Here is a 17,864-nt window from a genome sequence, read left to right on the forward strand (position 1 = left end):
ATCATAGAAAAAAGGAGCATCAGAAAGGAGTGTCTCTTCACAGTGAAGAAATCATCTTTACATGCTATAGCATGTCAAAAATGATGCAATGGCGACCTCTTGTGGTACAGTGTGCATCTTCAGGCAATGCCCTTAACATGGCTGTAATACAATCCCTCAGTAATACAAAGTCAATGTCACTTTACATTACATTACACTGTTTAAAAAAAAAGTCATGTAGTGCAAAATAATATATAAAAACAATGCGTGGCAGTTTTACATGAATTAAAAACAGTTAAACCCAGCTGCATGTTTCAAACGTACTAAAGCACCTGCCTCTTGCGGTTAGAACCACAGGTTAGATGGTGCATCAACACATTTAATAAATGCATGCTCATAAAAGGTATAGCAGACATTGGCACTTATATGGTTTCATCGTTTAAAACAGTTACTTTCATCGTTTAAAACAGTTACTATGTTAATCAAAGGTAATATAGGCTATATATATATATATATTATATATGGATTTCTTTTTTTCAGAGCAAGAAAAAGTTAGTGTTAAGAAATAAAAATTGCACAGTAGTTTTCCCAGGATTGTGCGAATAATACAGTTATTGCAGTAAGATAACCCAGTGGTACAATATGGGTACCTTTGTCCCGTTCACGTTCATTTCAGTTGTGGAGAAGCAAAGTAGCCGTTCTGTCGACTAGAGGGAGCCGACGCTTTACTCCTGCTACCGAACCTACGGGGGGTGAAGACAGATCGTCAGTCCAATCTATTATTACAATTGGGAGAATTCCACACTAAGGTTGGACGATATGCCAATTTCTTTCAATCGCCTATCGTCTGACCAATATTCGCCGATTGACAATGTATTCGTGTCATAAAAGTAAAGTGAGAACAGCTCACTGCAGGTCGCAAAAAAGCCAGATCTACAAGCTCTCAAGGCGCCGCGTCCTGCCTGTTTTTGCAGCTCCGTTCGCTAGGCGGTGAGAGCTTGTAGATCAGTCCGTTTCTGCAGACTGCAGCGCAGCTGCGCAGCCAGGGTAACTTGCTCCCTTTGCCTTCCCGCACCGGTCCGTCGGAGGCTCGGATCGGAGCAGCGGAGCCCACAAGCTGCTGCGGCCGGCTATCAACTGCCAAGCTTGGCTAGCAGTTTACATCAATCATTGCTTAGTCTCAAGCAGGCCCGGCGCCACGGGGGGGTAAAGGGGGTATTTGCACCCTTAAATCAACCTCTTTGCCTTTGTGCCCCCTTAAAAATCTCAATTGACCTCTCAGTCATTTCATCCTGGCGCCGGGCCTGCTCTCAAACCCATACGCGTAATCTGCTTCACGGATACAAATCACCAATGCATCGCTCATGGCGTGTCGACAGTTTACATATCTGTTCTTTTGGATTTGGACACATGATGGGTAGCCTATGATGCCTATCATGAGACACGAGACAGCAGTGTGCATTCTGTTGTGACTGTATATTATTAAACTGCATGGGTCTGGACTCCGGAGCTTAAACAACATGTACGCTCCCAGGCTCCCAGCCTTTACTCTGGCTGGCGGCTGCCGTAAGTGCCGTTCCCTGATGCTGCTGAGTCGGGGACTGTGGGAGGCCGGGAGCATAACGGGAGGATTTCCACCCCGGCCGCTGTTACTACTTTGCTGGACCCAAATTGATTCACATGTTGCTCACACTTTACAGGTTAATTGGGCTAAATCGTCCCGAAAAATCGCCTAATAAAAATATTTGGCGATTGGATTCGTATAGTCGCGATTGACGATGTATTCGTATCGTCACCCAAAACCTATTCCACAGCCACAATCTTGTGCCCATGATGGAGCACACAACTTTGTCTGCCGGTTCAGGTGGCCAAGTCATAGACACAATGTATACTATTCATACATCCTCGTATGCAGAGTATGCGGAAGGGCCTTTGTGGCCTTTCGTGGTACGCCACTACCTTCACCTCTGCGTTTTCAACCTAGCTTGGTGGCTCTTAAGACTATTGGCCAATCACAGCGGGGCTGCTCCCTGTACTTTCCCTACCTCTCTCTCAATCCTTCTCGGGAGAAAGAACACGGTCAGTTCAGTGGCACATCACTGTCTGCCTTGGTTCAAAATGTGGAGAAAGAACACGGTCAGTTCAGTGGCACATCACTGTCTGCCTTGGTTCAAAATGTGCCGTATAGTGTTTTGAGATACCTCTGTCTGTTTCTTTTCTACTGTTGGGAAATATCCCTGAAGAGTTTCTAATACATGATAAATATTTAATCAAATAGCAGCAAGTAAAAAAGCAATCACGACGCTGGTGCCAGCAGGACCCACCAACGAAAGATCAATGGATGGACATTATTGAGGAACTGTATGCTATGGAAAAACTAACATTCATACTTAGACTACAAGAGGATAAATTCTATAAAAAGTGGGAAAAGTGGAATCTCTTCTCTCAGCCTAGCGATATTGCAATAGGATTTCATTGAATGTTTGTTTTTTTGTAATATGCCTTTTTTTCTTTTTTGTCAGTTGTGTTTTATTGTCTGGTCTTCCTTCAATAAAACTTAAGTGAAAAAAAAAAAAAAAAAAAAAAAGCTGTATATACGGTTTGTGGGGGTGTGTCTCTCTCTCACTCGGACACATGATATTCACAGAGAAACAACAACACGGACGCACGCATTAAATGTGAGACACACAAGCTTCTAGTTCATCATATTTTCTTCTCCTTTAGGCAGTTTTTTACAGAGAAATATGCATCACAAATCTCCAGGCAACTGTTGGGGGATGTTGTGAATGATTACGTTGAGATGTTGTGATTGTCGACACATTATTCAGGTCAACTACTTGCATGCCTCTTAATTCATAATATTGCTCCGTTAAACTAAAACTGTGATGATTGCAGTAAACGGTATACGAATGAGTATGTATGAGTGTGGAGTGTACTTACAGGGTGGTGCTGGAGAGGGTCTGCTTCATGCGTTGGGAGAGCGAGCTGGAAGACGGTGTTTTAACCAACGCTTTGTGCTCTGGAGTGGTCACGGGTCCCAACATGCTCACTGCAGAAAATGTATATATCTTAAAATTGGATTCTGTTATTTCTTCTGTTATCCCCGTTTTATATCAGTTCCCCCCCCCCTCCCATTTGTCATCGCATTTTTGATTGCATTGAATTTTGTTGTAATGTTCTGTGTTATAAAGCACGTTTATAGTTATGATTAAAATCAGTGTCAAACAGTCCCATCGATAGGCATTCACTGAAACATCTCTAGGCCTTGTTTCTCACTCTAATTCTAGATTCGATATCAGAATATGTTTTTATGTTATATGTGCAGTGTGCACATACGAGGGAACAAAAGTAGCCATGCCCTTTTACTTTTCAGAATCAGAACATATAAGGATAAGATCTGTAGAACTATTTTCCATTTGTTGCATTTTACAACAAATGTGTGATATTTTATGGACTTGTATATCTAGTTCTTCCCAAATAACAGATCTCTCATTGGTCGAAATGTACTGTCGTGCATTTGGATAATTTACCTTGGAGATCAGGCGCGTCTTGTCCATTGTCCATGTTATCTGGATGGGCAAAATGACTCCAGTACTCTGCTGGGATACTCAGCAACCGCTCGATCACCTGGGTACAGGAGTTATTGGTCAGATACTTTGCTGGGAAGAGTATGGGCTCATTTGGCAAATGATTATAAACGTTATTAACGTTCATTTGAATATCTTGAGGCAAAGCAGGAACAGGCTGGTTCAGTCCTCACATTTTGTACATGGGGGGGGGGGGGGGGGGGGGGGAACACTGCTTACATCCAGTTCATTCATCTCTACTTACCCGTGGCTGTCTGCTGGTGTCATGTAAAATGGTCATTGGGTCTGGGTCAGGGACAGCATGACCCACCAGTGTGGGGCCAAACACCCTGGCTAGGTTGGTCACGTCCATCTTGTTTTCCGTATAGTGGGACACCCTAGGAAAAACAAACAGGGAGGTGGTCACTAAGTTAGTGTTATTATGAAAAGGACACAACTTATCCTGGTTATGTATATTGTTATTTAGCCATGTTTGATACAGTCAATGGAAGTGCATGAGACGGAGAGTGGGGCGAGAGTGAGGGGCGCTCATCATCGCATTCTGGCCAATCACAATTTGGGTCCAGACTTCTGTCTTCAATGTTTGTGTTTAAACACTTTTGTCTTCAATGTTTGTGTTTACACAGACCCTCAAAGCTGGATATAGGAGGGGTTGCGCCCCTCAAAAAGGTTCAGAGATCGCTGATTAAAAGCTTCTGGGAGAGACTTACTTCTGCAGATGAATCATCAAACAGGCCAGGGTGTCACGGTTTGGGAAGGGCAGCTCACTGACCGTCTGGTAAAACATGGCTAGACTGTTGCCCTCATCTTGGATTTCTGGGGACAAAACAAGACTAATGATTGACGGCTGGCTCGCTCATGGCCATGATCTGCCGCTCAACTATTATGCATAGAACTCAAATTAATGTTTTATTAAGCTCTAAACATTGTCCTTTATCTCAATCTGAGCCCTAAAATGCTTTAGATCGCGTGCACGTGCACGAGGAGATTTTGGATATTCGATGACTACACAGCAAGGGCGCCACTGGAGGCTAACGGTGGATTCAAAGAGCAATGTTCACAAAAAGACTGTTGCATTCAGAAGAGAAATAATTGTGTAACTTTCAGTTGAATAAAGAATCTCAGGAACTAACCAGCTGCATCCATGAAGGCTTTGTTGAGGCGGCTGGTGAGCAGGGGCTCTGGAAGGTTCCTAAGGAAGTCTTTGAGGACACCTGTGATGACATTAATGTCGTCTATTTTGTTGAGGGAAGGCAAAGTCTTCCCTCTCATGAACTTCTCCTTCAGCTCTTTGACCAAGCGATCAGTGCCAGAAAGGCGGTACAGGCCGACCTGTGGAAAGGAAACGATCCAAGAAAAGCAGTAGTCATTTAGGATTGATTTTAAAATTATTTTACTTTAAAAATGGCAACAAAAAAATACGGGGAAGCAGCCTTTTGCTTCTACGGGCCGTCGGCATGGAACAAGCTCCCACTGTACCTTCGTCAGGCAGCCTCTCTAGACATTTTTAAAGCTCAGCTCAAGACCCACTTCTACAACATTGCTTTTAATTGATCTTTTATTTTTATTTTTTGTTATTCATGTCCTCACTGTATTGCATTACTGCTTGTTTTTTTTGTCGTTGCCTTGCTTTTCTTTTATTCTCCATTGTTCTGTAAAGCACTTTGAGCTGCATTTCATGTCATGAAAGGTGCTATACAAATAAAGTTTTATTATTATTATTATTATTATTTGACCCTTTCACATTTGGCACGGGTGCATAAATGACTACAAATAGAACACAGATACAATACAGACAGGGGAAATGAGGACTGTACAAAGATAATGAAGGCCTGAAGCCATCCTCACCTCACGCATTCCTCTACGCTCAATCTCCCTGATGCACTGCAGCACCAAGATGGGGATCATGGGAGCAGTGGGTGGAGCAAAGTCAGCCAGGGTCGTCTGCACACAGGATGAAACATGGATGAAAGGCTTTGATGAGTATAGTGACGAAACAATGAAAAGGGAATTAATGCCATGCGGCTCAAAAGCAATGCATTACCTCTGCGTTCCTCACGGGGGTGCTAAAGGCAGTAGGGTTACAGGGCAAGGGGCAGCGGTCACGGCACTCTGGATGGGTCACCATCCTGCAATCCTGGCACCGCAGGTACATCTTACCGAACTTGGTTCTCCTTCCACACGGTACACAGAACTCAGACTTGATCACCTTGGTGCAAGAGGTGAGTGACATGACAGTTTAGATAGCACCAAGAAGAGGGGAGTACAGTTCAGCTCATAAGCTTACAATACAACTCATCTAGTCAAATTAATTAATCCGTTTATTCATTTTTATAAAGTTGCACATTTCAACATGAACTAATATACATCACTAAACTGAATATTCAATTACTAAAATGTAATTCAACACATGTTATATGTATTGCTCAATCATCCTTGTTTGCCGTTCATGGCAAAGTCAAAATCAAACTAGAAAAAGTGCCCTTCTGGGCACAGGTCTCCACCAGGAGGATAGGAATATTTAGGAGTAATATAAACATGTTTTTTGTTTGTTTGTTCCAATCTTTGCCAATCAGGATGGAATATGGGAAATGGTGCAGATCCGTGTTGATGGCACGCATGCACAATCCACCTGTTGGTGGCGCTATAACAGGGCAATGTGAAATGGGTGGGCTATATTCCTCAGCCTAGTAGGAAAGTGCGTGAAAGATTTCACGTGAAATTGCACGCTGCGTTCATGATTTGAGGTTTTTTGTTCAAAACAGGCCAATCCTGCAAAATGTGAAAGCCAATGTTAGCCAATTAGGATGGAATATGAAATATCAGACACATCCGTCTTGAGCACATGACTATGGAGATACTGTGTAACGATTTGCGGGATTTTTGGACAAAATCTGTAGGTGTACTGTGCAAAAACTTGTTTTGCACAAAGCGGCCTCCTGGTGGCGCTATAACAGGCCGTTCTGGAAATCTTGGGGCAGAGGTTCATCGTTGGCATCCAGGGAGTGTGTGTGCAAAATGTGGCATCGACCGGGTTAACGGTGGCCGAGATTAGCTTGTCACGGACGGACACACGGACACACGGACACACGGACACACGGACACACGGACGGACGGAGTGCAAAACATACTCTCTCCCCATGCCTTCGGCCTGGTGGAGACAAAAATATCAGTTTGATGTTGGCCAGAGACCAAATTTGGATGTTGGCCAGTGGCTATTGCTTGCCTGTGAAATGCTTCCCTGTATTTATTTGAACAAAATGGACTTTGACAGAAAGGGGGATTTTCTGTTAAACTGGTTTGACAGAGACCATAGATGATGATGTCTCTCTAGACAATAACAACTATCAACAGTTAACTGAAATGCATATTAACAGCATAGTGTCCCTTTCATTTCACCCCCCATACATACTGTAACCGAGCCCTAAATCAAGGGCTGATCTGGTCTGGGGGATAATGCCGAGAGATGCCAACCTTAGCTTAGTCGTAAGGGATGGATATGGGGTCTCTTGAGGCGAGCTGGTTTAAATCCGTCTTTGCTTGCTTAGGCACCTATATTTATAGTGTTGAGATGTCAGAGGTGACGTCACCTCTGACACCCCCGGTTATGATGTCGGAATGACACCTGGTTTCTTCGTAACACATACAGTACTGCATTTCCAATGGCAATGCTGGACTTCACATCTATCTGATAGTCATAACAGATCAGTGAAATATGGGCTCATACCGTTTTAGGGATCAACTGGTGTTTCTTTCCTCCGACATTGGCTCTACTGGGAGCTTTGGCTGGATGTGGGGCCTTTGTGCTTGGCGTACTGGGAGCCTCGCTGGCGGTCTCAGACTGATCTGTAGTCGTGGTGGTGTCGGCCCATGCTGGAGCTGGACCTGTAGGGAGATCACATGTCACACCTCAAAACCAACAAACTTCACTTGTATGGCTGATTTTTACGATTTTTCGAAAATAGCAGACCTACAAGCTCCTAGCGCGCCACTCGGTGGCGCGCTAGGAGCTTGTAGATCTGCTATTTTTCATTAGCTAAATTATAACGTAATGTTTGAAACACCAAAAGGGGTTCCCGCCCCAAAAATGGGGTAATAATAGAACATTTCTGCTTAAAACCTAGGCTTCAGTGAGATCAAACAAACATTCTCAAGGCTCAAATGAAGATGGGTTAGAACTTAGAAAGGTTCTCACCAGTCCTCCTACTGCGCAAGTAGTACGGCACCGTCTCAATGGTGGAGATTGTCTGACCAGGCCCACCGTTGGCCACGACAGTGATGGTGGTTCTGGCAACCACGGAGTCCTCATTCATCTGAATAATGAGACATTTCAATACTATTGTCAACAAACATGGTTCAACTTCAACTAGTTTAAAAAAAACAACAACAATCAAACAGCAGTTGTGGCCTTTTCATCATCTTGTCATTTGTTATTATAGATCTTTATTTTTTATTCTATGCCACAGATATTGAGCATGTTAGTTAGTGCCAGAGGTCATTATTACCCGTTCGGGCGCACGCCCTGTGGAACGGGGTTTCTTCACTGCCTGTGGAGGAGCATCGCAGAGTTTTCTAGAGGAACGCTGGGGATTAAAAAAAAATCTCTTTACTATCAACTGAACTTGACATCCTAATATAGTGTACAATTTACAATTTACAATTTAGGCATTTAGCAGACGCTCTTAATCCAGAGCGACAATAATCAAGAACAAAAGCATGGGAATACATCACAAAAGCATTTATCATAAAACATGCGTAAGCTAAGAAAGTAACAGTGGAATATATATATTATGAGACTATACATATAAACTATATATATATATACTACTATGCTATACATATGTACTATGGCGTGCTATGACTATATACAATGCAATTATAGTGCCGTCTACATAACATGCTATAAGTCTGTATCAGATGCTATCTAAGTCTACAGAAATGCTATCTAAGGGGGTAGGTAGGGTAAGTGCTATGGGCCATGATGGAGTCTAAAAAGGTGGGTTTTCAGACTACGGCGGAAGATTGGGAGTGATGCTGCAGTTCTGACTGCAATGGGAAGTGCATTCCACAGTATGGTGTCTAGTTAGCTAGCCACTGTCCATGTATGGATGACCATCAAACCTACAGGCTGCATGTTACGGTCAATAGGCTTTGTGGTTAAATCTGTCACATCACTCACTCTTTTCTGCCGTTTGCGTAACCTCACCGACGTCATCACAGAGGAATCCCAGTCCTGGAGAGAGAGAGATGGTGATAAATTAAAAACATGCCTTTAATAAGTGGAGCTCATGGAGCTCTAGAAAATGGTTGTGTGGATGTTTCTTCCTCTTCTTCTTTGATAAATAAAAACATACAAGTTAATTTTAATTATGATAGAAGATAAAAATGCACTTTGTGTAATAATGTACCGGACAGAGTAACTTCTTCTACTACATTTTCGGGTTGTGCCTCCGCCGATCCAGTTGAATGCATTTTATTTATGACAGAAATAGTGCATTTTAGAGAGAAGCTGGGGCCCCGAGACACTTCCCAGAGATAGAATAGACTTTCACAAACACAAAACAGGCTTTGTTTCGGTGATTAGGGGAGTAGTTTTGTTTATTTTCGGTAAAAAGTTGGACCACTCGCACAGCAGTGGAATTTACCCGTGTTCGCGCACTGCGTAGACGTAGAGGCGTTAGTGAGAGAGACTCTCTAAGAAGGCACTGGACCAGGGTTAGGAGTACGGACACCCCAAGCACCTAAAGGCCTTCATACTCCAGTTTTAGGTGATAAGGTGACCACCAAAAACTACAACATGGCGCACGCCGCAGTGATAACAGCGACTCAACGCTCACCCCAACACATCTCTCTGTTTTTACTAACCACCGTTTTAGTGGTCACCTTATCAGCTAAAACTGGAGTATGAATAGCACTTAAGGCGAAAGCACAAGTGGAATCACCGACCGGCGACCGGGAAGGGACCAAGGGCCCTGCCCCGGAAAACAGAACAGCAGTAATAGTCTAGAAACATCAATATTTCTCCATACTTTGTGGATAGTGGATTACCACTATTATTATAGAATGCATAACAAAAAGACACGATATATAAAATGGCCAACCATACCACTGAGTCATCCGTTTGGTCATAGCTAATGTCCGACAGCAAGGAGGCTGATTCATCAATGCGAGTTAACCTAAGGAAAATATTAGACAACGCACATAATCAGGATATAATCTTTTATGTGTAGAATACACACACACTAGAGTTGTCCCGATTCCATTTTTTTTTCAGACCGAGTAGGCGAGTACAAGTACTTCATTTTTAGTACTCGCAGATACCGCTACGAGTACTACATTTTTGTTGAGTAATTTTACCCCCTTTTTCTCATAGATGCAGATGGATCCCCGATCTACATTGTCATTTATGCTTGTAGATCGGCTGTTTTTGGCAATTTGCTGCAGTGTTGGGTCAGACTTGCCGTTGCATTCGTTCAGCCTAGTGTCAATTCAATTGGATGTTTTGGTTCTCGGGTCAGAGTATCGGGCCGGTTCCGAGTACTTGAGGGTGGTATCGGCCTGAGTAACCGATACCAGTATCGTTATCGGAACAACTCTAACACACACACACACACACACAAATTGCAAAACTATCCGTTATTGCCCATACTTCAGAATGCTGTCATTGTGCTTATCCCATTCTGACCGGGCACCCATTTTGGTGTTAGCATCATGTTATGCTTTATCTATTGAAAAATAGCAGATCTACAAGCTCATATCGCGCCACCAAGTGGCGCGATACGAGCTTGTAGGTCTGCTACATTTTTTGAAAGATTTTTGAAAAATCGAAGAGCGACTGACATTTTTAGAATCTGATCTCAGGTCAGAATGGGTTCATCAGACCAGTGTGTGTCTGGCGGAAACCTCGTATGAATCTGATCTCAGGTCAGAATGGGTTAATATAGACTAGTTCTGCACTGCTCACCTGCGGCTGTTGTTGAGGTTTGCCTTTGCTATCTGGGAGTGAGCGCTGAGGAAGGCCAGGGCAGAGCGCTGCTCCTCACTCAGGTGGACACTGTTGCTGTTGTTCTCTGAGATCAATAGATCCTTGATCAGCTGCAGCTGACGATCCTACACCCAGAAAGAAGCAGGTGATGTTACGATTACGAACCCACACAGAAACATTATTAGTGATTATTAATAATGAACATTAGTTAAAGGAGAATTCCATACTAAAAGGCTTTCTTACCTTTCTTTGTAGTTGTTACGTCCCCACCAAAGAGGTCCAGGTGTTATTTTGTGCAAAAGCTCCTTATTGGCTATTCCCCCTACCATGAGCCCTACATGAATTGCATTGAATTGAATGGGAATTGAATGGGGCTATGGGGTGTTGTGCTAATTCGCTTATTTCCATCGCTCAAAATTATAATTTCTTTGTATATATCCTCTCTTTATAATGTAAATAATATCCCAAGCGGCACACTTTACTACTTCTTTCGATGGAAATAAGCAAATTAGCACAACACCCCATAGCCCCATTCAATTCCCATTCAATGCAATGCAATTCATTGAGGGCTTATGGTAAGGAAAAAAGCCAATAAGGAGTTTTTGCACAAAAAAGCACCTGGACCTCTTTGGTGGGGACGTAACGACTACAAAGAAAGGTAAGAAAGGTAAGAAAGCATTCTAGCATGGAATTCTCCTTTAACAATAAGTAATGCGTTGGCTTATGAGCAGTGGCCTATCTTCGTCAAAGTAAGGTTTGAACAATAATTATTAGATGATTGTCAACTTCCCACTTAACATTTCAACTTCAAAACACACTTGTAGCCTCAATGCATATTGATCAATCATCAGGCTAGTTATTAATTATCACAAAACATCCAACAATTCAACCTGACAGTCTTAGTTAATTGTGAAAATTGACAGAAAACCATTTAGATATTGTATGACATGGATAGTTCGCTTTATTATTATATACCCACCAGCTTTTCATATTCTGCCTCCGCTTTCTGCCGCCGGCGTATTTCAACGTCCACCTGGTTCCGAGCATGCTTTAATTTAACCTCAAGGGACCCTCTCTCGGTTTCTGCCTTAGCCAGCCCCTCCTTACAGGAACCTAGTTCAACATCCGCCTGCAGCCACTTCTTACGGCAGTCATCGAAGTTCACCGCTAGCTGGATGAACTCTGGATCAGACATGGGAGAATAGTTTAATACATGATCTGTTCTTTCCAATTATAATGTGTCTGCTACAACATTTAGTGAGAATGATTATGATTATAATAATACAACTGGCCTCCAGAAAGGGGACATAAGGAAAGGGTTACCCAATCTAATGCAAAGGGAAGAACAATAGTACTCCTTTGATGATTCAAATGGAAATGTTCTCCATTATTTGGATTACGTGAAAATACATTTCCAGCCCCCGCCACAATGACTCTCCCAGGAAGAGGTCTTGGGCTGCACTTCCCACACTACAGATGTGGTGGTGTACTCTGTACTGTAGCCAACTGTAGCAAGGCTAGTGGTGGTCTGATTGCTTTATTTATGACTATGATGGAACTGACAGATATTGAGTTCCATATAAGCAGCATCATTCATTTTCTTTCAAAAACATATCTACAACTTTCAGACCCAATCAGTGAGACCAGTAGCCCCACCGCCATGTTTTTATGCTCTATGACTCAAGTCTGAATTTTCATTTCAGCGATTCAGGGCTGGAGCCAGGCTATGTGACTCAGTCAACAAACAGTATTAAAGAATTTATTTCTAACCTAAACTGTAAGTCATATTGGGCTGTTCAGTACGTTACTCCAGTCTTTAATGTTGATACGTTTGTAATTGTAAACATTGGATCAAAACTGAGCAATATTTGTGTGTGTTTAAAACCCTTATTTGGAACGTGAATATAATCAATTCATGAGATCAAAACAATGCGGGATGTTATCCTGGAGCACACATTGATTGAGGTGTCACATTCCTACAGCCTACAGTGATACTTACGTGGTTCGATTCCTTCGTTCAGGACGTCCACATGCGCCAGCAGCTTCTGAAACTGGTTGTGCAGGTTCACCCCAGAGGACTCCATCATGTCTATAGCCTAGATCAGCTAACGTTAGCGTTAGCATTAGCACAGAGAAATGAGTGAGTTGGCTTGATGTTACACTTGAGACATAAATAAAGTTATAAACTATCAGCGAATAAAAGGCGAAAGGGGAAAGACCAACACCGTCGACTCGTGTATTAAGTTTAACGTCTCTAGCATACACCACATAGTTGGAATAGCAGTTAGCAGTTAGGCTACTTCTTCCATCAGTAATGTCTCGGTTAATAATAATAAACGAGAAAAGAACAGAAACTCACCAGTTCTCGTTTGCAATTAATGTTGTAAACATGTAATGTAATGCAGCTGCTGCTGCTCCCGTTGCCAGAAGTTTAAAAACAAAGATTAGAAAGTTAGCCTATAAAAGCCCTGACTGTGTATGTGTGTGTGTGTGTGTGTGTGTGTGTGTGTGCCTACTAGCCTACTGTCCTGTCCAACGAAAGTTACGAAACTAAACTTTTCTACTACAACAACTTCTGCAACGCCCTGAAAGTTCAAAAACAGCGCCTTTCCCGTTCGTCTTCCCGGAAGAGAGCCGAGTGCACTCTGTCGCCCCCCATCGGTGAGGGGTTGTAACGGCAGGAGTCCGCATAATATTAACAATTTATTTCTGTATATTAAGCCTACATAATTATAATCAAAATTAGTGTGCATTCTAATAATAGTATGTCTTTTGAAGTCATTAAGGCACAATTTGGACACGTTCAGTCTGACTCAGGACTGGTGCCAGGCTAACTATGGTCTATTATTATTATTATTATTATTATTATGGTCTACTAATTGTCTATAGTAATTATATATATATATATATATATATATATATATATATATATATATATGGCTGCCAGAAATATGTTTCTGTCATTATTTTGTTTTATTTCATTATATTGGGAAAGGTAATTTGGAATTATGTGACGTCCGGTGCCATGTCCTTATTTGGTGTTGAACCCTAGAGGTTGAACCAGCGATGGCTCACAGCCTCACAACATTGTTTGTCAAGCCTCCGTGTAGACGGAAGGACAATGGACATGAATTGTTTGAGAGAAGCGTGTCATTAACCAAGGTTTGTTTGTTGTTTCTGAACCAATGTTTTACGTTCTTTGTCAACATTTAAGGGGTATGTTTGATTTGTATATGAGTTTAAATTGATGCGATTTGTTTTTGTTACAGTTTGACGTTTTTTGATGTTAATATGGGTTTCCTGTCATTCCATTCCCTTCATTCCCCTTATGCAGCCAGTGTGTGTGTGTGTGTGTGTGTGTGTGTGTGTGTGTGTGTGTGTGTGTGTGTGTGTGTGTGTGTGTAACGGGTAGAAGAAATACTCAGTTTATTGTAGTGAAATTCCTGCTAAAATATGTCTGTATAGTTTATCCTCCTGCGTGAGTGGTTGTTTAGCGCCCCCTACTGGTAGCCTATAAATGTGACAGGAAATATATTGTATTTGAATTAATTGTAAAGTATAAAGTATTAATGTCAAAACCCAGTTAAACCCACTCACTATACGATCACACGTTAAAAAGAATACTGTTAAGAACCATTGTAAAAAGACATCTGAATACATTTCATGTAAATTATTACAAGATGGCCATCCGTTTTGCCTCAGGAGAAAGCTGGGACTCGTTGGCTGCAGGCCTCTTGGAGCCTCCTTGGCTCTCCTGGCGTGATGAAGTGGCCGCGGTGATCCTTGGAAGATTCCCGGGCATCAGAGAATGACGCCCGGCAGCAGCGCCGGCACCAGGAGGTCCCATGTAGGAGAGGCACCAGGAGGTCCCATGTAGGAGAGGCACCAGGAGGTCCCATGTAGGAGAGGCACCAGGAGGTCCCATGTAGGAGAGGCACCAGGAGGTCCCATGTAGGAGAGGCGGTGAGAGGCCAGGGAGTCCTGCAGCTGACCTGGCATGAGGGTCGCCCGCCTCATCGTCTCCATGAATACAAGAAGACTCGCCCCGTTTCTGTTTTCCTCCCAGAATTTTCCCCAGTGAGGGGTGGGAGAGGCTGGACAGTAATATAATATAGCCTTTCCACAGGAGTATCTTTTTATATTTTTCTAAAAAGAATACAAACAGCCAATAGCATATTACAAAGTTATCCCCCTCACTGGGGAAAATTCAGAGAGGAAAGACGGGCACGCACCGGGGTGAGTCTTCTTGTTACCGTCTCCATTGGGTCTCCCGTCCGAAGCTCCTCGTCCGAGACTGAAATCTGGACAGAGGCTAGGCCGGGGCTCCAGAGGGTAGCTGCACTTCAGGTGAGGCAGCTGCCTCTTGTTCCTCGCCTGCAGCTTGGCGATCCTCATCCAGTCCTCAGACACACCATCAGGCTCGTTCTCCACCCCGTCGTACAGAGAACTCCAGGGTGGGACGGCAGCACTTCGCCGGCGGTAACCGGGCAGGCCGAGCAGGTGGTCATCACCGTCGGAGGGTGTGGCAAATGGCTCTGTTGCCACGGGCCGTGAGGCACCATGATCATCAGATGAGGTGGTGAGGTTGGGATGGGAGTGGGCCGGGGCCAGGCTGTGGAATGTTGAATTGTTGAATTGAGAGAGACATCAAGGTCGTCACTGTCAGAACTGCTAGTCTGCCGGGACTGAACAGTTGTTGGAAGTGGAACCGCAAAGTAGGCAGACTGCGTCACTCTCCCTTCACCCCCATGGAGCCTGCTGTTCTCCGGCTGGCGAAGGCTGGCGAAGGCAAGCTGCGTTTCCAGACTGGCAATGCTTGCCTGGAGGCAAGTCACCAAAAGTTGACGAGGCGGCACCCGAGAGCGCCGCCCCGTGAAGGTTTTGGATCTGATAAATGCACGCATCCCCAGGTCTGTCTGCAGCAGCTTGACTTCGTCCTCCTTCTCCGTCAGGGAAAGGATGTTGTAGGTTAAAAACAAGTTAAAAATATATTGTATTTGAATTCATTGTAAAGTATTAATGTTAAAACCACTATACGATCAAATGTTAAAAAGAATACTGTTAAGAACCATTGTGAAAAGACATCTGAATGCATTTCATGTAAATTATTACAAGATGTTTTTACTATACACAGTCTGACTAGCTCTCTGCTGTGACGTCAATATCAGCAGAGGAGCTAAACCACACTATGTTCTGTGTCTTGAACCACTCATTTGCAGAGCTGCCTCAGTAAAGAGAACCACAACATCCAACCCAGTGCCTCTGTGTGTGTTACATGACGGGACGGGTACGCAACCGTTATATACATATATATATATATATATATATATTGGGTGCTTTTGGAAAATGGTCATAAATAATGTATAGGCCTACATGATAATGCATGATTTTAGCATGCATGGTACATCATTATCAGACATTAATTTACCCATATCTTCAATAATTGCTCAATTGATTAGAAATTGATATATTCTTCTCATGTGCATTGTACAGTGAAACTGTATGCAAACAAAGCAGATTTTGCCAACATAACCATTTTATTGTATTTTTAATACAAATGTCGACTTCCTGTTGAGTTTGTAACAAGACAACTCACCCCTTTTACTCTTTTTGGTGAGTTGTCCGGACAACTCACCCCGAAAGTGGAGACGACTCACCAGGGGTGAGATGTCTTCACTTTCGGGTTGAGTTGTCTTCACTTTTGGCCACTTTTGGCACTTTTCAACAGGAAGTTTAATAAAATAAATCAACATCAACAGAGCAACTATTGAAGCGTGTGTGTGTGTGTGTGTGTGTGTGTGTGATGGTTGAGGTGCAGTTTGCTGTCACTACCTGGGATCAAGATGGGTAAAAACCATAGACTGTAAAAAAATATGGACAAAGCGTTCCCCAGGTCTAACATGGACGTAAAATGAAGCCTGTTATTCCTGCACTGTAAGTCACCATCTTTCTAGATCCGTTTGGGCCCAGCTGGCCATTGGCTGGCTCCGTTTGGGCCCAGCTGGCCATTGGCTGCCCAGACACGAGGCGGGACTTCCCCCCTTCTTCTCCGTTGGTTTTTATTTTGACTCGAGTGGGTGGGTGGGGATCATAGACTGTAATGGTAGCCACGTCCCTCAGAACATACGCGACTTTATGATCATTTATTTTATAAATGGGACCATAATTTTCCAAAAAGAATATTATGACATTAGAAATGAGACTTTAAACTAGTGACTGGAAGCAGAAAGTATTCATGACCATGTTTATTAAAGGTATATTCAGTGATTTCACTTAATTCAAATATCACTTATTTTTTTGTTTTGTTGTGATAATCCTCCCTACTATAGAGTGTGCTGGCCATATAAGGAGTTCCTCCCTGTCCCCAGTTAACCCCTGGGGGTCAAAAAACCTTAGGTTTCGTTTTTGACTCTCTATCCTGATTGGACAAAAGGCTGGGTCCCACAGCCAAAAACGAAACCTAAGGTTTTTTGAGTGAAATCACTGAATATACGTTTAAGGTTATTAGTCTAGGTGAAGTTGGGCCCAAATACATGGACTTCTATGGGGCTATGGGTTTTTCTGGGTCCAGTGACAGCGCCACAACAGGCCATTATATGAACTTTCAGGAGTTTCAGGCTTCACAAAATATCTGTCTGACTGCCCCCCTGGTGAAAACCTTACATCATGTGAACTAGACAACGGCTGTGTGTGTCCCCTTTAGAATGCCTGGCACAACGAATATGTCCCATAGCATCATTAATCATTTCCAGTTGGCATATCTAGGTGCAGTGCACCTAGATATGCCCCCCCACCCTCTTTATTTCTACACTGTAAACATTCTCCCTTTTTTCTAACCGTGGTTTATTTATTTTGCATATAAAGTGTATATTTGTATGTCTTTAAATGTTTTGCTGAATTGAAAATGGATGACCCTTATGTAAACAAGTTTTTTTTTAGGTTTTATCATCTTAGCAGATTTTTGTATTGACCTGTAAATGTACAAATTCTGCAAACTGTTAATACAATGTTCAATCAATCATCAATCAGTGCAACTGTGTAAGAATTTATCATCGGAACACAGACATTCAAAGGCAAAATGGAGTATATTTCAATTAAATAACTTACCATTTATGTAACAATTATAAACATATTTGACAACCAATATTGTGAAGTCCTAATCTTATTAGACACAAATATTTGGAGCATTAAGAAGAATATTCCAGGAACTGGTCTGACTACTTCTCCTCCTCATGCTTATGCATTATGCACAGTTGAGCAGGCCTCGGATGTCACTCTGCTGCCAGCTAACCTGTCATTGAAAACGTCCTTAT

The 17,864-nt window shown here is 42.8% G+C and overlaps 1 protein-coding gene across 1 annotated transcript; it reads right to left on the minus strand.

Annotated features, from left to right (window-relative positions):
• Positions 1-237: 237 nt before the first annotated feature.
• On the minus strand, positions 238-12,637 carry LOC310862634 (rac GTPase-activating protein 1-like). The gene is made up of 16 exons (XM_083770627.1): positions 12,551-12,637; positions 11,531-11,733; positions 10,531-10,676; positions 9,673-9,742; positions 8,746-8,799; positions 8,072-8,149; positions 7,762-7,879; positions 7,294-7,451; positions 5,611-5,775; positions 5,415-5,510; positions 4,700-4,898; positions 4,277-4,382; positions 3,811-3,943; positions 3,510-3,606; positions 2,920-3,028; positions 238-722 (listed from the first exon to the last, which is right to left on the minus strand). The coding sequence occupies exons 1-16, from the start codon at positions 12,633-12,635 to the stop codon at positions 647-649; spliced, it is 1,893 nt and encodes a 630-aa protein (XP_083626753.1). The 5' UTR covers positions 12,636-12,637; the 3' UTR covers positions 238-646.
• Positions 12,638-17,864: the final 5,227 nt, after the last annotated feature.

Source organism: Protomyctophum parallelum, assembly GCF_964188405.1.
Source record: "Protomyctophum parallelum genome assembly, chromosome: 8".
Classification (NCBI taxonomy): domain Eukaryota; kingdom Metazoa; phylum Chordata; class Actinopteri; order Myctophiformes; family Myctophidae; genus Protomyctophum; species Protomyctophum parallelum.